General features: G+C 38.3%; 2 protein-coding genes across 2 annotated transcripts; one reads left to right on the plus strand and one right to left on the minus strand.

Annotated features, from left to right (window-relative positions):
* On the minus strand, positions 1–23,176 carry LOC147323257 (integrin alpha-M-like). The gene is made up of 30 exons (XM_086303514.1): positions 20,909–23,176; positions 18,063–18,165; positions 17,378–17,469; positions 16,960–17,030; positions 16,062–16,176; positions 14,031–14,158; positions 13,761–13,903; positions 13,318–13,468; positions 12,892–13,042; positions 12,601–12,668; positions 12,313–12,433; positions 12,009–12,148; positions 11,167–11,313; positions 10,865–11,074; positions 10,624–10,757; positions 9,548–9,696; positions 9,274–9,443; positions 9,027–9,152; positions 7,564–7,637; positions 5,475–5,616; positions 5,289–5,387; positions 5,098–5,177; positions 4,927–5,013; positions 4,753–4,822; positions 4,552–4,653; positions 4,067–4,147; positions 3,872–3,982; positions 3,600–3,713; positions 3,381–3,491; positions 1–3,236 (listed from the first exon to the last, which is right to left on the minus strand). Exons 1-30 carry the CDS (start codon positions 20,967–20,969, stop codon positions 3,171–3,173), a joined length of 3,417 nt encoding a protein of 1,138 aa, XP_086159640.1. The 5' UTR covers positions 20,970–23,176; the 3' UTR covers positions 1–3,170.
* Positions 22,348–26,189, plus strand: aldoab (aldolase a, fructose-bisphosphate, b). Its single transcript, XM_086303515.1, has 7 exons — positions 22,348–22,500; positions 23,787–23,905; positions 24,150–24,416; positions 24,512–24,672; positions 25,017–25,275; positions 25,398–25,597; positions 25,730–26,189. Exons 2-7 carry the CDS (start codon positions 23,794–23,796, stop codon positions 25,820–25,822), a joined length of 1,092 nt encoding a protein of 363 aa, XP_086159641.1. The 5' UTR covers positions 22,348–22,500; positions 23,787–23,793; the 3' UTR covers positions 25,823–26,189.
* Positions 26,190–26,519: the final 330 nt, after the last annotated feature.

A 26,519-nucleotide genomic window follows, 5' to 3' on the forward strand; every position in this document is an offset into this window, starting at 1 on the left:
TTGCACATCTACAGCAGTTAAGCAGAGGTGGAAAGAGTACTAAAATATTTTACTCAAGTAAAAGTACTATTACTTTGCTGAAATTTTACTCAAGTACAAGTGAAATTACCTGTCTAAAAATTTACTCAAGTAAAATTAAAAAGTAGCTCATTTAAAATGTACTCAGAGTAAAAGTTACATAGTTACTTTTTTGTCAGCAGGAGGACAGCCTCTTCTGAGTAGTGCAAAACAGACAATGGGATAAATCTCAAAGTAGTTGTTTTTTAATTAAAAGAAAAACTTTACAAATTAAAGTGCAGTGGCAGTTAAAGTGCAAGTCTATACATCAAAATGGATAATGGTCACCAAACCAACCAAACTGTCAAAACCATATAATTCTTTTACATGAGAATGTGTTCTAAACTGTCAAATAAGAGAACAAGTACTGAATTGAGCTGTACGGCAGCTGCTATAAAAATGTGTTTTAAGTTTTTTAAACATAGCCCTGCTCTGTTAATTTTGAGGAGCATTTCAATTCAATTCAATTCAATAAAACTTTATTGATCCTGAAGGTTGACCCCGAAGGAAATTGGGTTAAGGCTGCCGACCTTTGCCAGCGCCATCTTACCCTTCTGACCATACATACATTACACAAACATCACATGGGGAAGACAGGTCAGAGAGGTATAACAATGGAAAATGCACCACATGAGGAAAGATAAGGAGAAAAAAATAACTACCCCCAGACTGAGCTCCAACAGGGAGATCAGTTTGAGAACAGAAAAAAACACCTCTGCACATAGCACATGTTATTCTTTTGCCTGCAGTGTGAACATATGTGGGTTAAGTAAGAAAGTAGCCGCTTCTGTCTTCTGTCTAATTTAACTATTTTTTTAAAATAAATTATTATTATTAACAAACAGGAAAAATGTAAGTAAACACATTTTCTTTTGGCAATTTACCAATCCAGTAAAAAAAAAATGTAAGTTGCGTGGACAACAACGTGCCCAATAACAGCTTATGTCTTAACTTAATGTGATTAACTTGAGCACAGCCTTTTTGCTAAAATAAATGTACAAGTTTCATTTAACGTACCTCTACATGCTTGCGCAGGTTTGATGTGGAATTTTTAAAAGCTGCTAACTCGGTCTCTCTGGGCAAACACAGCTTACACTGCATAATAAAGCTGTTGCCTTTCTTGCACTTGAAACCGAAATGGTCCCTTAAATACGGCCAGGGGTTCACATCCGTTTCTTCGAGTTCAGGGTCAGCAGAATTCAACAGGGTTTCTTTTTTCGCTGGATCCGTACCACCGATGTCAGACTCCATCTTTATCGTGACCCAACGCCAATTTGTTCTACTACCCATCATTATCTGCAGTATTTCTGAAGCGCAATGTTGGGTTTTTTTTTGTTTGTTTGTTCTTTTAATTTACTCAGTAAGAGGTGTGATTGAAAATGTAGCAAAGTACAATACTTTTTAAAAAATATACTTAAGTAAAAGTAAAATTACCGACTTGAAAAATGACTTTAAAAAGTACAAATACACAAAAAATACTACTCAATTACAGTAACGCAAGTAAATGTAATTCGTTACTTTCCACCTTTGCTTTTAAGCATATAAAATATATTAAATTTCATTCATTATACATTACAGGGTGACATGAAAAGTTTTTTGCTGTATAATAATGTCTACAAACATACAGTTTGTAAAAATATAAATACAGAGATATTTCATGGTGGGCAATTATTATTATCCTTTAAAAAAATAGTACAGTCACTCTAAAAACTTTCATACCATAATTCTTTACAGGACTGTTTCAGAATCACTCTACATCTACTCAGGTACTTCACTATATTCAACCTCAACCATTTTATTTGAGTATCCTTCCATATTGTGCATTAAATTTAACTTGAAAGCAAATGACTGTATAGCAGACACTTACTACTATAAGTGTCTGTTATACAGGATAGTATTTCACAACCCTTCATAGTGTGGCCTCTAAAAACACTGTCTTCAGGTGGTCTTCAGGTGCTTGTGTTAAATATAAGTACAGTTTAATTTGAACAATTTTATTTACTTTTTGGGTCCAGAAAAAGAGAATAAACAATTTCAGATTTACTTTTCAGATCTCTTCAGTTCATTTCATATTCCCATTGCGAAGGTCCCACATAGCAGACAGGTCTGGCCCGGATCTGGTGTCAAGCCGGCACTGCTGGCTGACCTCTGGAATGGTAAGTGGTGTCATCCAGATATGGGCCAGCCCTGGCGTAGATGGCACTGTTTATGTGATAGCATGCCACATCTGGCCCGATTGTGGTTTGGTTTATGTGGCCCAGGCTCATAGAAAACAGGTCTGGCCCAGATCCGGCATCAAGCTGGCACTTCTGACTGACTGGTGTCATGGCAGGGTATATGTGAACCAGATGTGGGCCAGGTCTGGCAATGATGGCACTATTTATGTTCCTATTTTCCTATTTTAGTTAGAAGACCCAAATGCCATGTTGCAATACTATACTGCTATGGTAGCCAACTTTATCCAAAACCTAGTGAGGGTTTACTCATGTTTACCACTGGGTGGCTGTATCTCAGGCGGTAGAGCAGGTGACTAACTGATCAGAAGGTTAGTGGTTTGATCCCTGGCTCCTCCAGTCTGCATGTCAAGAGTTTTAATGTGTATAATGTGGTTAGGAAGCACTCAGTTTGGAGAAAGTGTGTGATTGGCTGAATGTGGCATGTCGTATAGAGCACTTTGAGTAATCTCTGATAGTAGAAAAGCACTATATAAGAATCAGTCCATTCGCTGTCCGAACAGAGTTTCGTCATGTTACTTTTGCACTATTATGTTCTGGCACATGTTGTTATTACATGGCTTGATTAAGGTACACATTAGGCTGACATCTGGGGCCAGAGCTGAAATTGTTCTGGGCCAGCACTGGCCTTGTGTTGGCCCATGTGTGGGCCACCTCTGGCAAACCAGATCTGGGCCACCAAAGGGCCGTCATTCTTTGCGGTATGTGGGCCATTTGTAAGCACACTGTGTGGGCCAGATCCGGGCCATACCGATTTTGCTATGTCAGGTCCTGCCCACCAGGTAGGAAGTTCTATTGTAAGGAAATGGGCGAGCAGGGGAGGGATTTCAGACCTTCTTTGAAGATTAGATAGAGATCTACAAATATGAACCTTTGTTTTTATCCTGGACCATCTTCCGGTTCTTCAGTATTTACCTTGCTATATTTACTCTTGAAAAATCCAGCCTAGAAGTGCAAGGAAAAACATAAAATTCAAGTAACTGTGCATAAAAATTATGTTAATGAAAAGAAAATTTAATTATTTGTCCACGTTCTCTAATAGCTTTTCTTATGAAAAAATTAATTGAAAAAGTGTGATCATCATCTCACCTTATACAGGACAACTGTGAGTAAAATCAGAAAAATCAACCCTCCCAGACATCCTCCAATGATCTCTTTGATAAAATCTGGCTCAGGGTACACTTCTACCTCTGCCTCAATCTGAAAGATGAAGTGACAGTTTGTAAATAAAATGGAAACTGTTATTATTATTATTATTATTATTATATCAAGATAACATTATATACTATATATATTACAAGTGCTCACCTTGTGAACAGGAGAATTGTAGTCAGACCCTGTTGAAAAGTAGACGTACTTGCTTTGGTCGTACTTCAGACTGACTTGGCTGGTCAAGAGGAATTTAGCAGATTGAAGTCCAATCTAAGAAAAAATCAAGAGGGATGAGCTGAATTTGAAAATGAAAATATATATATATTGGAAAATATATATATATGAGTTAGTAGTACCAAGTAAGGAAGAAGTGTGACGTGAAAAAAACCCCCTAATGTAGCACTTAACATAAACGTCCCATCAGTTACCTGCTCTATCCACTGTGAAGTGAGGTTTCCAGAGATTTCATACGTCCTCTTCTCCTGCCTTTCCATAGATGCCAGGCACTCAAACACTCTACACATGGCCACAGAGCAGTCCTGTGGATCATTTAAAGAAGACTAAATGCAACAAAAGTTGATCCATTGTAATGTTAAATCTACAATGTTTAGACTAATACTTACCACTACTTTATTTTTTTGGATCTGAAGAACAAAGTCTTTAACATGTGGTTCTTCATAACTTCCTTTCTTACAGTCTGCAATCTATAATACATTTGATTTATGGTCCCAATGTTACCACATGCATGTATTACACTGCTAAGCATGAGCCATTTTTGTAGTCAATACCTAAAACAACATACAATACTGTGTACAAGCCTTGAGCCACCATCATTTCTCTATGTTTTGCAGGGAAAATGGAAAATAGTTGCAACAATTTACTGAAAAATGCAAACATACATCGATATATAGTAAATAAGACACAGTGTGTAGACTTTGGCTTGAAAGTCAATATTGGTATGACCTCCTCCTTTAATATTCAACACAGCAAAACCTTTAGAAAGCCTAAAGAACTATTATTCAAGACCACTTACATTTATCTTTGATAGCAAAATATAAAGAAATGAAGGGTGACTTAAGACTTTTGCACACTACTGCATATATATTACCTGTAGGTTGTTCGGATGCACCCAAATGTCTTTTCCCCCAAGCTTCACTGGAACCTTGATCCACACAGTGAAATTATGAAGTGCTCTGATATCATTTGTTAGCTAAACAAGAAAAGAAAACAAGAGCTAAGCATAATAGTTGGATCTAAATCATAGAATTACCTTTACAAAATACAGATATATACACATGTCATGTTCTACCGTGATTGATTGCTGGACTGGTTTCTGCAAATCATTCTTCCCAAATGTGAAATTGTTATAGCTGGGGGAGCTAAACAGACATATTTTAAAGATTGATTAAATACCATGTATTAGAATAGTTGTCACTTTCTATTTTTTTGTTTCCTTTTCTGTTACAAAGAGAACAACACATACCCTTTAATTGTCATAAAAATGCTGTATTTTACATCAATCAATTTCTTTTTGTAGAGTTCACTTGTAGGTGCATGCTCCTGATTTCCACTGAAAGAGAGAGGTGAACATATTTATACTGTATCTGTGGGTCTACTGCTTAAATGAAAAGTACATGTACCAGAGAAACAGTACCTGGTGGCATTTGCAGTGACAAATATCTTCCTCTCAAATTGACTATTGGTGTCAATCCCATAGCAGACAATGAAGGAAGCCTTAATGGAATGAGAGAGATGAGTGACTTCTCTTTGTCCTTAAGTTGTGCAAAAGTCAGAAAAAACAAATTGATAAAAGATTTTTTGTACAAATAAAATTAAAAAACAAACCTTAGTTTGGCTCTTGAAAATGGGCTTGTCAATAGTACAGTCTGTCCTTCCTCGTGATAAACCATCTTCACTGTCCAAGGAGTTGCACTCAATTCTTCCCTTTTATTAGGAAAAAAAGATTCTAGATGCTTTGGAAGAGCAGCAGATCAGTCATGAACTGATACAGACTTGATCCTGATGCCTTACCTGCTGACTCGTGAACTTCCTGTAGGAGAGTCCAGCTGGGTACGTGAGAATAACACGGCTGTTGTAGGAGTTTTCTCCTCTGTTCTCTACTGTGACTGTGACATTCAAAAGCTCATCAATGCCCACTTTAACCTCTGAGGATCTGTGGAGTATGAAGCCAGATGAGAATAAAAGGAGAGGAAAACAAGACGACAGCTGAGCTAAAAGCACAAAATGCTAAATTTATGGTAGTTTTCAATTGAATGTTAAAATGGTAACAACTTACAGATCCTAAGGGATGTAGTATATTAACTTATTGCATTAACATGTTAGCATCTACTGATTAGCCATCCACTCACTTTCTACTGCTATCACAGCTAACATTGGGCAAGGGCCAGCAGTATACCCTGGACAGATTGCCAGTCTGACACAGGGTAGGACAATGCTTAAAACTCGGCATTAGGAGGCAATATGGTGTTTATCAAATTGTACAATATTTCAGCTTATGACCTAGTAAAATTGGAAATAAAATATATAAAACGGGTTCAAATAGAGAAAAGTTAATTTTTATCTACATTGGGAGGTCTCTTAGCAGATAATCTCTGCCATCATGAGTAATTCTCTGATCAATTGTATTTCATTATATTGCAGTCTTTTAAATAGCTATGCTTTATTGTGCACCACAACATGATGAAATAGCATAAAAACTCAACCTGACATTTGTACAGTCATCCCACTAACAGGGGAAAGACAGACTGCACTGAGTATTGGTTATTTAATCGTCGTAGCAAGCAGAAAAATGATTTTACACATGGAGTCTCCAGGCAAATAGACATGCAAGAGTATTAGGGCCACATTACAAAAAATATATATTATTCATTATTAAAAAATTAAGTCTAAATTTCGAGAAACAGTTGAAATACTATTTGGGGGAAAAACAGTTTAAATGTGCAGATAACAGTTGTTGCTACAGATGCTATACCCTCTACAAGATGCCTTGAGTAGATGAATTAGTGAACCATCGATATCTTTACATCTGTCCATTACCTGCCTTTTCATTTTTTACTAATCCACTCTTCCTCTTGGTTCAAGGACTTTTGGACTTCTTTGTGCCTCTTTGTTTCATCGTTTGTTTCTTGTTCTTAGTTTCCTATTCATTTAGTCTGTTTCCTTTTGTGTTCTGTTTGGCATAGTGTTGCTTCTGTATGTCCTCCCCAATTAGGTGAGTGATGTCTTCATGTTGTGTATCTGCCGGTTTCTCTAGTGATGTCTATGCATGTCTGTTTGTTTGCTCTCTCGCCCTCTTTCCTCCCTCGCTTTCTCTCTCCTCCCTACAGTAGCCATGGCAGTTTGTCTTGAAACAACAATTGTAATCTCCACATTTCGAATTTTCTCAAAATAATAAATAACATTTTTTCTTCTGTGTCCCTCATACGCCATCGTAAACAGATTTATTATTTGTGTTAGTGTTTTTCTCTTCTTTTTATTTTTGTTTCTTTATTTCTCTTTCCAGCTTTGTTGTGACTTATTAATCATAAGGAAGGAGAATTTTGACAGAGTGGCTATAAATTTTATTCAAATGCTTCAGTAGAATAGTGTTTTTATGCTTCATGTACAAGCAATTAAAAGTAGCACATTTCCAGGCACACAAGTTGTCAAATTCTGGGGGGTTTTGTGAATTTGAGTTTAATCATAAATATGTCTGAGTTAGATTTTCAGCGGATGTTTTAATACTTATATTTTTCATTTTGGATTATTTTTTTGGTTTTATTTTGGTGTCCAGTCTTGGTTTTATTATTCTTGGAATGCTTTTAAGTTTTGTGACATAATTGTCTTTTGGGTTTTGGCTCTAGGTATTTTGCCTCCCCAGTGTTTCCCTGAGTGTGATTTTTTTCTTCTTTCTGTATTTCCCATTCCCTTGTGTTTTGGGATTTGGTCTTTTCTTAGGAATGTGTTATAATTTTTAACTTAGCTATTAGCATTAAATTAGGCTTTTTGTTGATCGTGTCTGCTTCCTGTGTTCTACATGCTGGGTCCTTTCAAATCCATGAGCCACACGGTCGCCTGACTGTGACACAAGTAAAGCTTAACTTTAGTAACTGGGCCTCACCTGGTGAAGTTGAAATCCACCTTCAGGTTATCATTGCAATTCTTGTCAGTGCCACAGTTGATCTCAAAATTTAACTGTGGAAGAAAGCATGGTGTATTTACATTATACATTTCACTCATTATAATTTCATTTTATTGTAATTATACCTCTGTACACCACTAAAGTCAGTGTTAAATCAAACAATGTGTGACTGAAGTGCAGATATTTAGCTTTAATTCAAAGGGTTGAACAAATGTCTGCATTAATGGTTCAGAAATAACAGATCATTTTTGTACAGTTTCAGAGGCTGAAGAGTAAATGTAATACCTATGGACCTTACTATGTATTACTATGTATTCCACAGCAACAATGAATGTATTCTCTTTTATAAGTTAGGTGAGTAGTGTTAGCTGGTTATGTCACCAAGCTAAGCAACTGCATGCTTATTGCTGTGAAATGGACTAACATTAACCAAAACTTTCTGTACTGAAGATAAAATTCTTTCTAACGATATTCTTGGTCCACTTTGTGGAGATACAGAAATTCTTTTATTGCTGCCATATAATCTGCATCATTATAATTGCATTAATAACATTCTTTACAGCATTATTTCATGTAATAATATTTCTCACAGTATTGATACTGCATTACAGCTGTTTATTGAAGATGTCCATTTGAGGATCCTTCCATTATGTTAACTTTTATTACAAGTACGGTTAGAAGTATTTTATACACATTGCATATCTGTGCTTATTTTGAGTTGATGTTCGGTTCATTAAGGGTCTTAAGCTTCACTGGCGTGACTGTCCAGGTGATACATGCTGAGGGAAACTAGAACATAGAAGGATGATTGCATGCATGCTTACAATACATATAACACATATAATCTAGGAATGTGCCAGGCCTGAGGCCTTAACTCATTTGGTGTCTTAATATATTTTATTCTACTTGGTAACAGACGATCAGAGTCAATAATTAGCCTCAGAGACCCTGAGGGCTTGAAGTTTATTACCTTGTATGGAAGGTGTTATAGAAAAGAGAAGTTCTATGTCTGCTTATAGCTATTAAAGATGTACGATAAACTGTGACTAATGTCTGGAACCTATTTTAATCTGTCATTGACGCCATGGGGGGGCGTGTACCCCACTGGTTTATAAGTATCCACAAGATGTATTTTGGTCAGAAGACATATGTTGATGTTTTCTCCGGACTGTTAATAAACTCATCGTTTGATTGCACTTTTCTGGGGCCTCCATGGTTTGTGACACTGCTCTACATTGATTGATTTCGCGACAACTTGTTCCTCTGTAGGTGCAAGGACTCTAGTTAGAAAGGCTTGAATATTTTTAATTCAGTGTTTTCAGTTAGTGTTTGTCACTACTCTTTGAAGACCTGACAAATGCACAGGTTCTTCTCAATGCCAGACTTACATAAAAAGTAAAGGCAAAAGTATTAACTGTACACTTATAGTGCACATTGCTTACGGGATAATTAGTTGCTGTTGGAGCATGCGGGGAAAGACTTGGTGTGAGATTTTCCTCAGAAGGCAAACCATAAAAACTGAATTTAATCTCATTAGAAAGAGGACTGAGAGCATCTTCTGGACAGGCCTGCAAGAAGAGAGCAATGTCAGTGTTGCAGGACTACAAGACTAAAATTAAAATATTTTCTTTACTGACTTAAACATCTGTTGGTTCATTTGATAATTGTGATGTTATTAATAGAATTTACCTCAATAAAAAATGTTACAGTTGAACACGTTTTCCCAGAGCGGTCTGGATCAATTATTGTCACATTAATTGATCCAGACTGCTCTTGTTCTTTCACACTGAAGTGAGCTCGTTTTTTTGAAGGTTTGCGAGTGGTATCCAATGTTAACATATAATCAATCCTTGCTTGAGCTGGAATAGATCAGAGTTTGACTTAAATGTTACAAATGCACATGCATACATAAAGTAAACTGATGAATGGTTTAGTGATTTAGAAACAGATAAGAATAATAAACCTGCATGTAGCTCTTTCGTAGACAAGCTGCTCATGGTAAAGCAGACTGTAACTTTGTTCTCCAATGGTTTTGAGCAGTCTACATTCTGAGTAGAGATTTGGTCTGGGCTGAATGACACCTCAGACTTTACCTCTACAATGGGTCTTGATCTGGAAATGGACATAATAGGGAAAGGAGATGATGAACTAGACATGTGAATGACTATTACCTTTGTAATTACTACTAAGCTGACAGCTAATCTTCATTGTAGATGTTCTGATCAAGACTTCACAACTGTGTGCATTTTTCTTTGATTTACTCGCACTGCACATTTTATAAACCACTATGTCTACTTATTTCTATCAATATCTCTGCTACTAAAAGTTTGGGGTCAGTGAGAGATGTTAATTTTCTAAGTAAAGAACATTTTCTCTTATTATATGGCATCAACCAGATATGTTTTAAATGAAATTTAATGATTTAAGGAAGCATTCATTATAAATCTGTAATGCTTTCTAAAGAAGTATCTACAATCACCACCAAGTTTGTTACTGACACCTTGGTAGTACTTGGATGGACCCTCCTTTGCTTTAATTCTTAGTTGCATAAATTCAATAAGGTGTTGTAGACCTGTTCAACCACATCCCAAAGGTGCTATTGGACTGAGATCTGCTGACTGTGGATACCATTGTTGTTAGAGACCAGACTCATCAGAGTGTTTTTCCAATCTTCTGTTGTCCATTTTTGGTGAGTCCTATGCCCTTATGCATACCTTGGGAGTAACAAGTGGTTATGTGAGCTACTGCTGATTTTCTGTCTGTTCAATTTAGCTCGGCTAAACTCTATGTGTAGCTGCATGTGTGCATCACCCTTTTTTCTTTGCAAAAAAATGCATTTTTTCCTGTATTTTCCTGTACATTTTGAAGTAAACTGTGTTCTGCAAACAGAATTTCTAATTACATTAATGTGCCTTTTTTATAATTAGAAAATTTTACATTTACACTAAGTTTTTAGCAGTATTCTATTCATTACAATTGAACCTTCACAAAAAGTACCAGTGACAACAGTAACACATGGCTGGACTATCTTTGACTTACCTCAGCAAGACAACTTTACCCTTTGAACCCACCGCTAAGTCAAGCAGTCCATCACCACTCTGGTCAAAAGCCGACTGACTGATTGTCACTCCAAAGAACTTCAGTCCTGACTGGACCTCAGAGCCAGTAATTCTCTGTGTGAATGAACATATTTTAAATAATAAAGCTGCAGGTTGTATAGATGCACTTTTACATCACAGATAAGTTTAATAATCATTGTGAGTACTTTGATGCTGTGTACCTGTGAGTAAGTAGGACTGATTCGTCCTCCTTCACTGTGGAAAATGTAGATGCTGCCTTCACCATTATTCTCCAAAGGTGCTCCAACTGCCAAATCCCTGAATCCATCTGAGTTTAGATCAGGCAGCACAGCAAGAGAAGAGCCGAACCTTCCTTTGACAGCTGCATGTCCTCTTAGTACTAATGGATCATCAAAATTACACTCCACAAACTGAAAGCAGGAGAGTGAATATTATATGATCATTAGGGAAGTTGACAAATAAAATAATTAATTTAATTGAAGTGGATAAAACTTTGATTTACCAAACCAGTTAGTCTGCAAACATAAACTCTTCCCTCTCTATCAGGCTCCATGTACATTGGGGCTGATATGAAGATTAGCTCAGTGATGTCATCATTATTTATGTCCATGGTACACACCTCTGCCCCGAAATATGCACCAGTCTGATACTGTGTAAGCAAAAAAATATACATTTTTATTTGAAAAAATAATTTATATATAATTTAGATGAGATGAGATAGCCTTTATTTGTCAGTTGCAGGTCTTTTGCCCACAACCGAGATGACAGACCTTGCCGACCGTACATACAATACACAAACATCACATTGGGGAGACAGGTCAGGCTAGGTAGCGAGGAAAAAGAAACATTGAAATGTGTAACACAAAAGGATAATACAGGAATGCACAGGTATCAACACACCATAACACAATAAACACAGACAAGCAACATGGGAAAGTGTTCCAGTGTGTACATCTGATCTGGGACCGCTGCAATCTTTTGACTGCGCCTCCAGCTGACCCGATGTCCACATCAGAGGGCAGGTAAGCGTTGGAGGTGGTGTTGGATAGGGAGGGTGATGTGTCAGTGAGTGCTTATCAGTATCAGTATATGTATGTGTGTGCATGTCCATAGTTCAGCTGAGACAGTTTCCTTCGCCCTGCCAGGCTAAGTAAACAGTCTTCCAGCCAACCCAGGTGGCCTTGCATGGAATGGGAAGGAACAGACTCAACACAGTCGTTATCAGGGAGTTTTTGTTCGGCTCCAGCATTGAGCCCACAGCTGGCGCCGAAGGGGTAGCCGCATTATGATGGTAATTTTTCTTTTTACAAGGTCATTCAGATCTGTCTTGCTGTAAATTCATACCTGTGATGCCAACGGCTCAATCGTTTGGTTTTCAAAGTTGTCTCTGTTAACAGAGACCACAACTCCTCTGTGTTTATATCTTGGAGCACCAAGAACTGTCAGAGAACCACTTTGGGTTCTAGCAATTGCCATGGAGTAACCTAGAATTTGGTAATCAAAAAAGGAAAGACAACTTATTTCTCCTTTTAAATTTTTTTCATGTGCAAACTGATCCACTTGTTTGTGTAAAAGAATTACAGCAGAGCTGTGTATATACATGATCACATGCGTTTGAGTTAGACTGTTAAAGCTGTAATATTCTTACCAAGATAGCTGTCAGGCTCAAAAGACACATCCTCATATGTTTTCACCTTCTGGCCTCCTGTTGTGTATTGCACGTAGCCTCCCCTCCACTGGTTTGCACCAACAATAGACATCTGAATTCCCTACAGTGTACACAGAAAATACATTTAATATACAATAATTTTTTTTATTTAAAATCTGGACTGTGTTCAATTATCTGGTTGCCTTCAAGTTACAAAAGGTGGCACATGTGAATCTCTCTTTCTCATCAGACTAGACTGTCTGATGAGTTTCATGTAGTTTTAATTACCTCAGGTGCATAAACTGTACTAAATCCCTCTTGAGACATTTCCATTTTCAGTGACTCTCCACTGCTTTCTGTGACAGAAAAATAAACAAGACAAAATTTTAATTATTCTTAAAGTAAAGAATTCAAATGACTTTTTGTTGTTTATTATAAATGTGCTGAGTATTTATTGCTCTTTTCATAAAGCAACAAGCTGTTTAACTTAAAATGAGACAAAATTTGTAACATGCAATAAAAAGAATACAATGTGACAGGAATTTTAACAAAGCTTTAATGTTGAATGTATATTTGTACCTTCAATGGGAAAAATTTTGTCCTGTAGATTCTGTCTTATTTCTTCAAGTGCGCTGAATTCCTTCACTTCAAACACATGTTTTTCTGAGGGAGATGATGCAATGCTGTGCAGTTCTTGTTTTGCCTCAGGTTTATCAAATGCATCCCCGACCTGGAGATTGGAAAAACTATGATTAAGTTTTCATACTATTCAAGATCATTTGCTGACTTTGGTAAAATACAGTCCTTAAATCTCACCTGATTTAAAATGAAATCTACACACAGATATTATACTCTCTAACACTGAAAAGAACTCAAATCAACAATAACAGTTATTTCTTGTTGACTGAATGGCAAAACTAATTCACAGCATGTCTGACAAGTGACAGCATCATCAATCAATACGAAACTCAATATTCTACAAGTTTAAATAACTGAAGTGCTTACCCCAATAACAAATCGAGCAATCGATTTATTTTTTGCTTGCTCTACTGCACCTTCCAGGTTCTCACGGTCATTAGATGCTCCGTCAGTAATTACAATCAAGACCTTCTTCACATTTGGTCTGGAGCCTTGCTGTGGGCTGAAAACTTGTTCCCTATCAAATATAAAAAAAAGAATAAAATGTAATTTCAACACAAAGTATTTTTAAAAGTGCACCTTGTGGTCATACATATTTCAGTGACATTCATATTTTTCATAATTTTTCCAAAATACAGATATTTTTGTACTTTGCAGATGCAGCATTAGATCTGCAAGTATTTCAAATTGGCCTTGGTTTGTGCCATCTTGTCCACTTTGTAGAACATAATACTGAACATGCACAGTAGTTACTGTGGTCAGATTCACTGAAAAATGCAATGCTTCAGTAATATCTTTGCATCACTTACACAACTTCTTTGATGGCCTTAGCCGTGAAAGTCTTTCCCATGTGTTGCTGAATTCTATTGATTTTATCTTCCATTTCAGTTAAGTTAAATTTTTGAAAGTTAAAATGAATCTGTGGTGCACTAGAGAACTGGGAAACAGAAAACTGAAAGAAAGAAAAAATATGTGAAACATGTGTTAGATTATATTTTATGGTGTTAAATGCAAACAAAGATGTAATCTATGTCATGATTTGCTGTTATTTAAGTAGCAGAGGGACAACAGTGTCTCACCTGTGTGTCACTTGAGAGAAATGATACAATTAGATCTCTCACAAACTTCTTCATTGTTCGAAAATCAGGACTAGATACGCTGCCTGAACCATCCAACAGAAAGGCAAGGTCGGCTTGTGTTTCACAGTCTGTCAAAGAAATGGATTCAAAATTAGATTTAGTTTTATGGGGTGATTTTTATATTTTTTCACTCATATAAAAAGCAAAGCAAAAGAATTTTGCACCTCGGTAAAGGCATTATGAATAACACAAAGACAATCTATGTAGTATGCATTTGCTAGTTAATCACTAAAGTACGTATGTTTGTCTATTTAGTGGCATAGCTCAGTCGCTGTTGTCTATGTTAGTTTAACAAGAGAGACAAGAAGATTAAGGGATTAAATGAGTTTGGTCCAAAAATGCTTATCAGGGTTTTACCAAAGTTAATGTATAGGATCTCCAACCACAATTATTCTTAGTCTTATTGTTTATTTTCCCACGTGTGGGACTAATAAAGGTTATCTTATCTTATCTTATCTTACATTTATTTTTATTTCTTTAAGAAAATACAGAAAAGCTTAAATTATTTGAAATCCCAGAAGGTTGATTGTGCTCATGTGGATGCAGTGTTTACAGTGGGTTTCATCACTCATCCAAGTGTCTTTCTCAGTCTCGGGTGACTACAGGATTTTCCAACCTTCTAAACATCCAGATGAACAGAATCGACTCTGTCACTTAGAAGCAAGACAAAACATCTCAGTTTCTTACACAAACGTCTTGTGAGTTAAAAATGTTTGTATAACATGACTCAAAACAATTAGTACAGACTACTAGACCTGTTCAATCAAGAAATAACTTACTGTAAGTAGAACCTGCATGACAAACTGAAGCATGCTAAAGATCTCAAAAAGCATCATGCCACGATCTAGAGAAACTCAAGAAGAGATGTGAAATATATCTTTGACATTTGTAAGTCATTTCTAAGTTTTCTGGACTCAAGCAAACCATGGTGAGAGCCATTATCTACAAATGGAAAAACTAAGAACAACTAAGAACAGGTGAACCTTCTCAGGAGTGGCCAGCCTACCAAAATTACTCCAAGAGCACATCGGCGATTCATCAAGAAGGTCACAGCCATACCCAGACCAGCATCTAAAGAACTGCAGGCCTCACTTGTCCCAGTTAAGGTCAGAGTTCACGATTCAACAATAGAAAAGAGACTGGGTAAAAATGGCATACAAATAGAGAGTTTGAGGAGAAAAATCACCAAAAAAGCACAAAGACTCGTCTCACATTTGCCAAAAAATATCTTGGAGATTCTGGGGAAATATTCTGTAGACTGAAACAAAACCTGAACTTTTTTAATTGTTTGAGTCCAGTTAAATCTGGAGAAAAACCAACACAGCATTTCATTAAAAAAGCATCACACCAACAATCAAACATGGTGATTGCAGTGTGTCTAGGGCTGATTTTGCTGCTTCCTAATGATTTGGCGTAATTGATGGATCTATGAATTATGTTCTCGACCAGAAAATCCAAAATGATCATGTCACAAGCTCAAGCACATTTGGGTCATGCAACAGGAGAATGATCTAAAACAACCAGCAAGTTGAACTCAAGTTGAGAGAATAAAGGTTTTGAAGTTGCCTAGTCAAAGTCTGGACCTAACGCAGATTAACATGACATTAAAAAGGGCATTCACAGTCTAAAACCCACCGGCGGGCTGAATTAAAACACTTCTCAAAAAAAAAAGTGTGCTGTGGAGGTATAGTAAAGACAAAACAGAAGCTCTAACTTTCCACTCCGATTTTATTTATCACAACACATTAACTGAACACGTCGCGCCACACAACTCGACAAAACCTGTCCTCCCTACTTGGGTGTGAGTGGAGCCCTCTAGTGGGCCACCACAGGCCCAAAATTTCTCCACAGCCACGTGACACACTCATTGACATTTTTTCCTTAATAAATGGAATCATCATTTAAAATCTTTTTTTTCTCAAAAACATTATTCATTGTAGGTACATTTTCACAAACTCTGTTTACTATTACCGTCAAGAGAAGATGGTATCGGTGGTCCAAATGAATTAGAACTGTCAATCTGAAAGCACACACCGTTGTACATGGTGATACTTTTGCAGTGCTTTGGGATGGATGGACAACACACCTAAAAACAGACAAAGACAAGTTCTGATTAGGCTGATTATTTCCTGTCCCTGTTTCCTTTATTCCATATAAAAATCAATCAGATCTGAAAAAAATAAATTCCCACATAAATCTTCAGTATCAGCTAATGTTTTTGTTTTTTTAAAAGAATTTCTGATTCTGCTCTCTTTCAGGAACATGCGTGTGAATATGTGACGGGTTAAACCTGTGGGAACTCTGGAGGTGTGGTACTCAATCCAGGCTACAGAGCTCACTCAAAATACAAACCTCACTTCTATTCCTTTGTCATCTTTCTACATTCAGAGAGACCTGCTTTTCCTCTTTATCTACACCACACTGAACATTATCTGTACCAGTAAATCGTAGAAGGTCTGGGTCTTATGTAGCACTTGTCTTATACAACCTCACTCATTCACACCCACTCAAACAAATGATTTTTTTCTATCCTTTTCCCATGTAAGTGCTTTCTATCTGACATTTACATGCATGTATACTCTGACAGATGCATCAGAGTGCAGCTTGGGGTTAGTATCTTGCCCGAGTATGTGTGGCATGCATTCTGGTGCAGATGGGACCACAGTCACCCAGTAACATTAAGCTAATATGTAAGATGTGTTGTTGTTGTTTTTAAATTAGCTGATTCTGTGGAGAACCACTGGGAGGTTCAGTGATTTTTCACAATGCAATTTTTAACACAAGACATTTTACATACATAAGACAGTTGAGTTGGATCATCAGTGATTTTAAAAAGTACTTAACATAAGGTCTGGAGCTAGCAACTCACCACAGTGTTTTCTCCAGAGGGATCACTTGCCATTGACATACCAAGGGACACATTAGCTGTCAAATCTGGGGCTGTATTTAAAGAATGCAATATTTGTTAAAACACAAAAAACTCCTTGATAATGGAAGAAAAAGTGAAGCCGAAGACTACAAAGCACCTCAATTAATACACTTCCCTTTTTACATGATCAATTTACACGGCACATTTACAACAGAAAGGAATGCAACACAGAATTCACTTTCACTATAACTTCATTTCATAGCTGTAAAAATTTAAAAAGTAAGTTGATCTCAGTTTTGAAGGCTCAATACAAAGATATCAAACCAGGTTTCTGTGCCAGGGTCTGAGCAGAATTTTTGCAAAGGTAAAATAGTTGCTGTTGAGGTTTTAAGACATTTACAAATTAATGGTTACCTACCTTCTAGTTTTATATCTTGACATTTTGGAGGAGAAGTGGTGCAGCTATATATTCCCCCATTCTCGTGTTCAAGTGGGGCACTGACGATCAAACTGTGGAGATAAATCCAGACCACAATGTAAGTCTAGAGAGCAAACTGTGGTTAAATACACTACATATCTTTTCTGTTAAGAAATATTGCATGTTTGTTCATTTATTACTAACCTATTATGATGTTTGCTAGAAGAAAATTAGTAATAAATAGCAATATTCTTAAAAAGCAAATAGTCCAATTGCAAGGATAGATTTAACAAACATGTATGTGTGTGTACGTGTGATACACACACATACACACACTTTATCAATGTGTCCTGTAAATGGCCTGTATTTATATAGCACTTTACTAGTCCCTAAGGACCCCAAAGCGCTTTACATATCCAGTCATCCACCCATTCACGCACACATTCACACACTGGTGATGGCAAGCTACATTGTAGCCACAGCCACCCTGGGGCGCACTGACAGAGGCGAGGCTGCCGGACACTAGCGCCACCGGGCCCTCTGACCACCACCAGTAGGCAACGGGTGAAGTGTCTTGCCCAAGGACACAACGACCGAGACTGTCCAAGCCGGGGCTCGAACCGGCAACCTTCCGATTACAAGGCGAACTCCCAACTCTTGAGCCACGATCGCCCTTGTGACTTACTCTGATTTTCTTTGAATCACCTTGTACCCAAAACCAGGAGCAGAGCTACTCAGGGTCTTCCAAGCCCCAGGATCAATATTGAAAGAAAGTGCAGGATTTAACACTGAGAATTAAAGAAGCAAAAAAAAAAACATTTGTTTTACTATAAACAACTTTAATCTATTACTTATATAGTAATAGAGGTACTCTAATGTGATTATAGCACCTCTGTTGAATACCACATACAGAAAATTGTATAGAGTCTGTGTTTCTCTTTATTTTTGTTGGAGTGTAGCAGTTTGAACTGAGGTCTGCCTCAGTGGGTGATCTTTTATTACAACTAGAGAGCAGATAAGCTAGATATTTTTAAATTCTAAGAACTCAGAGCAATTATTGTCTTGTAAAACACACCCAAGACTTCAATTTGGAGTCAATTTTATGTCTTAAATTCCATATATACAGTCAAAAGTTTGGACACATCTTATTTAATAGTTTTTCTTTATTTTTAGTACTTTCAACATTGTAAAGACATACTAAAGACATCAAATATATAAATGATATATTGAATTATATAGCAAAGAAAAAAATATAAATAACTCTAAATATGTATTATATTTTACATTCCTGAAAGCAGCCACCCTTTGCTTTGCTGACAGCGCTGCAAACCCTTGGCCTTCCCTTAATGAGCTTCATAATGTGGTCAGCTGAAATGGTTTTCACTTCACAGCTGTGCCTTGTCAGGTTTCATTTGGGTAAATTCTTGCCTGCTTGATGAGATTGGGACCATCAGTCAGTGTGTTGTGCAGGAGTCAGGTTGATACACAGCTGACAGTCGTATTTGACAACTGCTAGAATTTATATTATGGCAACAACCAATCAGCTAAGTAAAGAGAATTGACAGTCCATCATTACTTCAAGAACTGAAGACAGTTGGACTGCTGAGTCTTGTCCTGTGGAGGTGGTCACAAGCGCATGGCACAACATAGAAGAGCCACCTCCACAGGACAAGACTCAGCAGTCCATCTGCATCTTAAGGATAAAGGACACTCTTTCCAGGATGCCAATGTTCACATTTTGGACAGAGAGGACAGATGGTTTGAAAGAGGAGTGAAAGAAGCCACCTATGTCCACTGTGAGCGACCATCTTTGAACAGAGGCGGGGGTTTACGACACCAACTCTCTGCCATCTATAATCCAGTTTTGAGATCCCTCCCCAGACGCCTTAACGCCCACTTACATCCTGGGCCATCTGACCTCAGGAATTCACATGATAAGGTGGGGCCAGGTTTCACAATGAGCTCACCCGAAACCCTGGCTGATTGGGACCCACACCCAGTTTCACACCTTGGCTCAGGCGATTAGAGGATCATCAGGGGGTCCTTTTGTCCCTCTGTGGGGGGTTACTCCCACTAGGTTTATATCTGGGACTCCCCACCATTTGACGTTAGAACTGAAGAAGCTTCTCGGATGAGAGGTGAAACGTCTTCAAGCAACTTAAAGAAGTCCAGACGCTTTTCTTTGCAAGCTCCTTTGACTACAATGACATGGATGACTGAGAACCTTCACAGACATGTTCAGAGGAGTGTGAGAATCAGGCCTTTATGGTCAAATATCTGCTAAGAAACCACGACTAAGGAAAAGAAACAAGGAGAAGAGATTTTTTGAGCCAAGAAAGACTAGGATTGGACATTGGACCAGTGGAAAGCTGTGCTTTGGTCTGATGAGTCCAAATTTGAGAACTTTGGTTCCACCTGCTGAGTCTTTGGTGAGTGTAAACGGATGGTCTCTACATGCATGGCTCCCACTGTGAAACAGGGGGTGTGATGGTATGGGAGAGGCTTTGCTGGTGACACTGTTGGGGATTCATTCAAAATTTAAGGCACACTAAACCAGCATGGCTACCAAAGCATTCTGTAGCGACATGCCATCCTATTCAGTTTGCATTTAGTTGGACCATCATTTGTTTGTAAACAGGACAATGACCCCAAACACACCTCCAGCTTTGTAAGGGCTATTTGACCAAGAAAGAGATTGATGGAGTGCCGCGCCAGATGGCCTGTCCTCCACAGTCACCTGACCTAAACCCAGTTGAGATGGTTTGGAATGAGATGGACCGCAGAGTGAAGGCAAAAGGGCCAACAAGTGTGCAGCATCTCTGGGAACTCCTCCAAGAATGTTGGAAAACCATTTCAGGTGACGACCTCATGAAGCTCATCAAGAGAATGCCAAGAGTGTGCAAAGCAGTAATCAAAGTAAAGGGTGGCGATTTTTGAAGAATCTAAACTATAAAACATGTTTTTGATTCCATATGTGCTCATTTATAATTTTGATGCCTTCAATGAGAATCTAATGTAAATAGTGATGAATATAAAGAAGAAACATTAAATGGTTTCATAACCCCCTGAAAAGTAAATTTATTAAAACATTTTATTACAATGCCATGTCCTCAAGTTTTTTTCTTGTCAACACAGTGTTAGTTAAATTATTCATCACAGGATCAAAAAGTACAATGTGACACTGGAAACAGGCCTCAAATATGTGATGATTGCATTAGCATAGAATTATTTGTGATTTAGCATTTACATATTTATTATGGATTAATAATCAAGAATTAAATTTTGCAAAATTATTTATGAAAGGGTTTTTTCACTCAGTGCATGCTAGAGGTGAAATGCAATAAAAATATTGTACTCATTAAGCTATTTTTACTCTCTGAAACTAACTGGGCTGATCACACGTCTCAGTAAGTTTGATTCACAGAGAAAAAAAAAAGGAAATGAGCACAACAGACATACTGCTCCATAATATTTTACTTAAAATGAAGGCATAACTAGACAATGAAAGATAAAAGGCACAAACTGCCTTACCTGACAAGAATATTGTAGCACTAATTAGCCAGTTCATTGTGTTACTCCCATGGAAAATCATTTTAACTGTGATATTTGGTTTTATTTTTAATTTTCACTGCTGAGCAAGGTGCCACTTCTGCTGAAAGCATGTAAGAAGGAGCCAAAAAGCAGAAATAATCAGGTGACTGATCAAAGCCGAGGCATCTTTAGAGGAACTCGATGAAGGAGGAGTTTCAATAGCGGCAGCGCTGTGTTATATAAGAGAGATTGTGGTGGTGGGTGGCCAACTAATTTAGTTTAAGCTCTAATTTTCTTAAACAATAGTATAACAGTAAAGTTTATTGACATGTGGACAACCAGATGAAATTATTTTAAATATAATTAAAATGTTAACATTTAAATAAAACCATCTGCCTCATTAGCAGGTCTAAGATAAATTTTTTGCTGAAAATTTGAGGTCAGTCCGATCAAATTCTTTTTGTTTATCACATTAAATTGTAAATAAGAAAAGGGAATGTTGAGCATCTAACATTATGACTATTACTTTCCCTGTAGTTGACTAGCAAGTTGAATTTGCTTCTTCAGATTTCTACTTAACACATCTATTCCTGTTGCATTGTTCAGCCCGCAAGCCCTCCTGTCAGGAAGTTGGCCTCTTTTACGGTAAGTGTGTGCCACTAAAAAAGTGTAGCGTGCACTACAAAACCCAAAGTCTGAAACTGTGAGAACATCCGAGTTGCAAAATTTTATGTCTTTTCATGTCTGTTTTGTGCTTTCCCATGAGCTGAGTGAGAGACACAGAAACAGATGCAAAGTGCAATGTGCCCCGAAAATATGAACCTGCAACCTTTCCCTAGCTTGGCGGTTGACCTCTTCCTGCAGAGCACAGACGATCAAGAAAGGTCGAGAAAAGGTCAGGATCAGTGTGCTGTGTTGCTGCGTCTGGTTTGGATTTCTAAGGGCAGGTTGGTAATGTTGCAACATGCTCAACCCTCTCTCACTCTCACTCTGTTTCTGTGTGTCTGTGTGCACGCAGACACACACATTTAGTGCATTCTACATATACCCCCAAATTTATCTTCCTTCACATACTATTTCAAATGACCTCCAGATATTAGATGTTCTTCTTTGGTGAGGCAGCATATTTTACAATAACTGCAGCTAAATAAAATGTTTAATATAAGACAGAATGTAAAGGATGTGCTTGGAAGATGCATAATTTCGTTTAAGGAGAGTGTAAGAAACACTTACATAGTAGGCCATTCTTCCCTGCACATTTCTGGATAATATCGTCTACTCAACCCCTTCTATGTGGACTTCACCTAAACCCTAACTGCCTGTTATTCCATCGCATTTTGTGCCGTTCACTGAAACACTCTTTGCCCTTTGAGTGGCTGCTTGCTAGCACGTTACTCCAGCCCCAGTCCTGCTGAATGTCACAAGCCATCTCTGGTTGCATCCTGTTCTTTTTATAGTTGGGCAGCTGAAATGTGAGGGGTCACAATGGGAGGATAAATACAAGGGCCAGCAGGCTTGCAGGGGTGTCGCAGACGAAGGCCGGATCTTCTCCCTTCTTCTCTCTTCTCTCAGCTCTCCTCGCAACCTCAAAGGTAAAAGATTGAATTCATGCCCATGAAGAAAACAGCATTTGAAGTGGATTTGTTGGTTAGCTATTGAATGTTATGTTATAAAGCCTTGGCATAATGAGAGGCTTATGACCTGTATACCAGAGATAAAATAAAAACAGTGTTATGCATCTTCTTGTAGCTTTCACAACTGTGTGGTTAACATGACTCGAACTATATCAGTGTAACCCGCAGGTTCATGTCTGTTGGTTAAATGCAAATGTGCGTCTTTTTTTTTTTTTGTTACTTCAACGTCAATGAACCAGATGCTAGACAGATGAAAATATCTCATCACTTTCTATAGTATAACAACATTAAATAATGATTGTGATGAACTGTGAGAACGATTCTCCCTTGATATTAAACAAAGCTGATCATTTTTGGTAAACTTCAGTCACCTACCTTTATCTGATGCAAAGTTTCCATTGAATCGTTGGTCAGTGGTGACTCAATAGTCTGACTAATTTCTTGCTTTACTAGATAAATTCATCTAGACTGCCTTCTGCAATGTGGCATGCCTCATCAACAGCCGGGTGGAACGCTGCACATTTTCTTTTATGCAGCCCATTCATGCTACATGAGCTACAGTGCACTCACTGCCTCATGCAAGCAGTATACTGGGTACACTGGGTATATTTAGTCTAACGTATTGATAGTGGCAACAGGGTGACAGTTGGAGGAGGTATGCGATAGAGGCCAGTCAAGAGGAATGGTGAGGGAAGGGGGGCTGTGGAGGGGAATGGAAAGGTCAGGGATAAGAGGCTAGAAAATGGAATAGGTCACGGACGTGCACACGATTTTTTAAGGGTGGTCAGATGCATGGAGGGTGGGGCATGTGATGGTGGTGGAGGGGGATTTGTGGTAGTTCTCTGACACTGGATCCTCTGTGAGGCTACATATTGTGCCTGGGGAATAGTGTGAAACCAGCGCACAAGCTGCTGCAGCAGTTAAAGCTTAAACAGCTGCTGTCGCATGTAGGACACAAGCTGGTCTGGGTTGTTTTAGCAAAAGATAGTCTGACAGGAAAACATAAAACCATGAGCCAGACGTTTTTGTTTTTTTTTACCACTTCCTTCACACAATCAACCCGATGTTCTGTGCTCCTTTCATCTAGCAGTTTCCCACACATATACCCTGAAACTGTTACACTCAAAAGCAGATTTGCAGTGCAGTATAACCTTTCGCCTTGGCACACTGTAAAAATGTATAACCCCTGTGTCATGTTCATTATTAATTTCTCAAATTTTTGTCTTCCCTCTATTTATATCAAGAGTCAGGATGCCTCACGCATACCCTTTCCTCACTCCTGAGCAAAAGAAGGAGCTCAATGATATTGCTCTGAAGATTGTGGCTCCAGGCAAAGGAATCCTTGCCGCAGATGAGTCAACTGGTAAGAAAATGAACCTATATACTAACAATCAGTTCTTTGGGACAGTCAACTCAACAGTTGCCAAAAACTATGGCTTAAAGGATTGCAGTTAGGCTACAGTTGAAACTGGTTTCACTGTGTGTGTTTTCTCAGACCTGAACTGAAACATTTCTGCAAACGTGCAGACAGACTGTGGCTTCCAACACCTAATAATATACTATGTTTTTATAGTCAATCTGATTTTATCTGTTTCTATAACCTCCAGGCAGTGTGGCCAAGCGCTTCCAGAGCATCAATGCTGAGAACACTGAGGAGAACAGGAGGCTGTACCGCCAGCTCCTCTTCACTGCTGACGACCGCATCAATCCCTGTATTGGTGGCGTTATCCTCTTCCACGAGACCATGTACCAGAAGACCGACGATGGCAAGCCTTTCCCTCAATACCTCAAAGAAAGAGGCATGGTGGTGGGTATCAAGGTCGACAAAGGTGTTGTCCCCCTGGCAGGAACCAATGGCGAGACAACCACCCAGGGTGAGCACAGAAAAGATCCAGACATCATCCGTATTACATAATTATCTTTTAATATCTTTATCTAACGTATTGTGTATGTTTGTCCTTCCTAACAGGTCTCGATGGGCTTTATGAGCGTTGCGCCCAGTACAAGAAGGATGGTGCTGACTTCGCCAAGTGGCGTTGTGTTCTGAAGATCACCCCCACCACGCCCTCAAGACTGGCTATCATAGAGAATGCCAATGTCCTTGCTCGCTATGCCAGCATCTGCCAGATGGTAAGACACAACAGACAGATAACCCAGTTTAACTGAATTTTACAAGATCTATTATTGGGTCTATTTAAAAAAAAAAACATTAAAATATTTTTGCTGTTTTTGCTTGTGCATTTGATATGATCATGCCACACGCATACTTCCTGCATGGGTAAAAACACACAATGAGGAAACCTCATAATGTGCCAACAAGCTCAAAAAACTTTTCTCCAAATTAATGCTATGTCATAGTATTATCAAGGCAGCATAACATTAAATTTTTAAAGTCTTCACTTTTGGATTTCAGGTCTTGTCTTCTTAATATGAGCTCCTATTTTACCCTGTCTTTGTGTCCTTGCCTTTCCTAGCACGGTATTGTCCCCATTGTTGAGCCTGAGATTCTTCCTGATGGTGACCATGACCTGAAGCGTTGTCAGTACGTCACTGAGAAGGTCCTGGCTGCCGTCTACAAGGCCCTGTCCGACCACCACGTCTACCTGGAGGGTACCCTGCTCAAACCCAACATGGTTACCGCTGGACACTCTTGCTCACACAAGTACACCAACCAGGAGATTGCCATGGCAACTGTTACTGCCCTGCGCCGCACCGTTCCCCCTGCAGTTCCTGGTAAGAAAGTACATCACACGCTTGCTGATATGCACACTTTTACACTTTTTTAGACATAATCTTTTATGACTAATCTGCATTAGATCTGCAATCTGGGTTGCTAAACTCTACCTGCTTTGCAGGTATTACCTTCCTGTCTGGTGGTCAGAGTGAGGAGGAGGCCTCTGTCAACCTGAACGCCATGAACCAGTGCCCCCTGCGCAAGCCCTGGGCACTCACCTTCTCATATGGCCGTGCACTGCAGGCCTCTGCCCTGAAAGCCTGGGGTGGGAAGAAGGAGAACGGAAAGGCATGCCAAGAAGAGTTTGTAAAGAGAGCTCTGGTATGTCTGAATATGAACTGTGTAACTAAAATATAAAGCTATATGAAAGAGTTGTATTATTATTATTAACATCAAACTCATGCTCTAGAGTCCTCTTGTGCATTAAATAATATCATATTTTCTATCTTACAGGCTAACAACCAGGCCAGTGTGGGCAAATATGTTTCCTCTGGAGCCAGCACTGCTGGTGGAGAGTCACTGTTTGTGGCTAATCATGCTTATTAAGCATAACCACCCTTTTTCCACCCCTACCCCTCCATTATTACATCATCACGGAAAAGGACACGTCCCTTAAGGCACCACCTATGAAATTCACACTCTACTATTAAACGCTACAACAGAAACAGCAGCACTTTTACATCTCAGTAGGAAGCAAAAGAGAAAGAAAGAAAAAAGCTTTGAGTGGTTGCTGCAGCTAGAAGACTAAAACACGTTCTTCCTCCATTCCCTTAGCTTTTATTTTTAAACACCTTTTTTCAGGTGAAGATTCCCACACTGTTTTTACACGACTTGTACTATTTTCCTTGGTCTGCTTCCAGTAAGTTCAGTATATGATTTATACTGTTACCATGGAATAAAGTATTTACCGTAGCGTGATGCTTTCCTTCCTTTTTCTGGTTTTACTTTGTGTTTTACTTCTCACTGCTCAACATTTAAGTTCCCATTAAACGAACACTGTCAGTTGCCATAATAATTGCACTTCAAGCAGAAGTAGCCTTACGCGGTTTACTGATCTAGCTTTATTTTTATTAGCAAATGAAGTTTGCTGATGGGACTGTAAGGTAGCAAATTACCAAACAGAAGTAAAATATGTCCTTGTTACTGTTATTCTAAAACCTCTGTTCTAACTGTTTCGGATCCCCAGAGGATTGATTCTTTGTTACAAGTTGAACTGTTTGCACATAAAAAGTAGAAACATTAA

Source organism: Aulonocara sp. 'chitande type north' Nkhata Bay, linkage group LG8 (assembly GCF_057382095.1).
Source record: "Aulonocara sp. 'chitande type north' Nkhata Bay isolate Kocher_YH1m ecotype deep benthic linkage group LG8, A_spYH_male_GT1.1, whole genome shotgun sequence".
Taxonomy (NCBI): domain Eukaryota; kingdom Metazoa; phylum Chordata; class Actinopteri; order Cichliformes; family Cichlidae; genus Aulonocara; species Aulonocara sp. 'chitande type north' Nkhata Bay.

What these genes read in the sequence shown, in the direction of transcription:
- LOC147323257 (XM_086303514.1), bottom strand. Translation starts at nt 20,969, where the DNA reads ATGATTTTCCATGGGAGTAACACAATGAACTGGCTAATTAGTGCTACA. An exon ending in GATACCATCTTCTCTTGACG is followed by an intron (nt 14,159 to 16,061) that starts GTAATAGTAAAC and finishes TTTCTTTGACAG; the next exon opens with ACTGTGAAACACAAGCCGAC. An exon ending in CTGTAACATTTTTTATTGAG is followed by an intron (nt 9,153 to 9,273) that starts GTAAATTCTATT and finishes CTCTTCTTGCAG; the next exon opens with GCCTGTCCAGAAGATGCTCT.
- aldoab (XM_086303515.1), top strand. Translation starts at nt 23,794, where the DNA reads ATGCCTCACGCATACCCTTTCCTCACTCCTGAGCAAAAGAAGGAGCTC. An exon ending in ATGCCAGCATCTGCCAGATG is followed by an intron (nt 24,673 to 25,016) that starts GTAAGACACAAC and finishes TGCCTTTCCTAG; the next exon opens with CACGGTATTGTCCCCATTGT. An exon ending in AGTTTGTAAAGAGAGCTCTG is followed by an intron (nt 25,598 to 25,729) that starts GTATGTCTGAAT and finishes TCTATCTTACAG; the next exon opens with GCTAACAACCAGGCCAGTGT.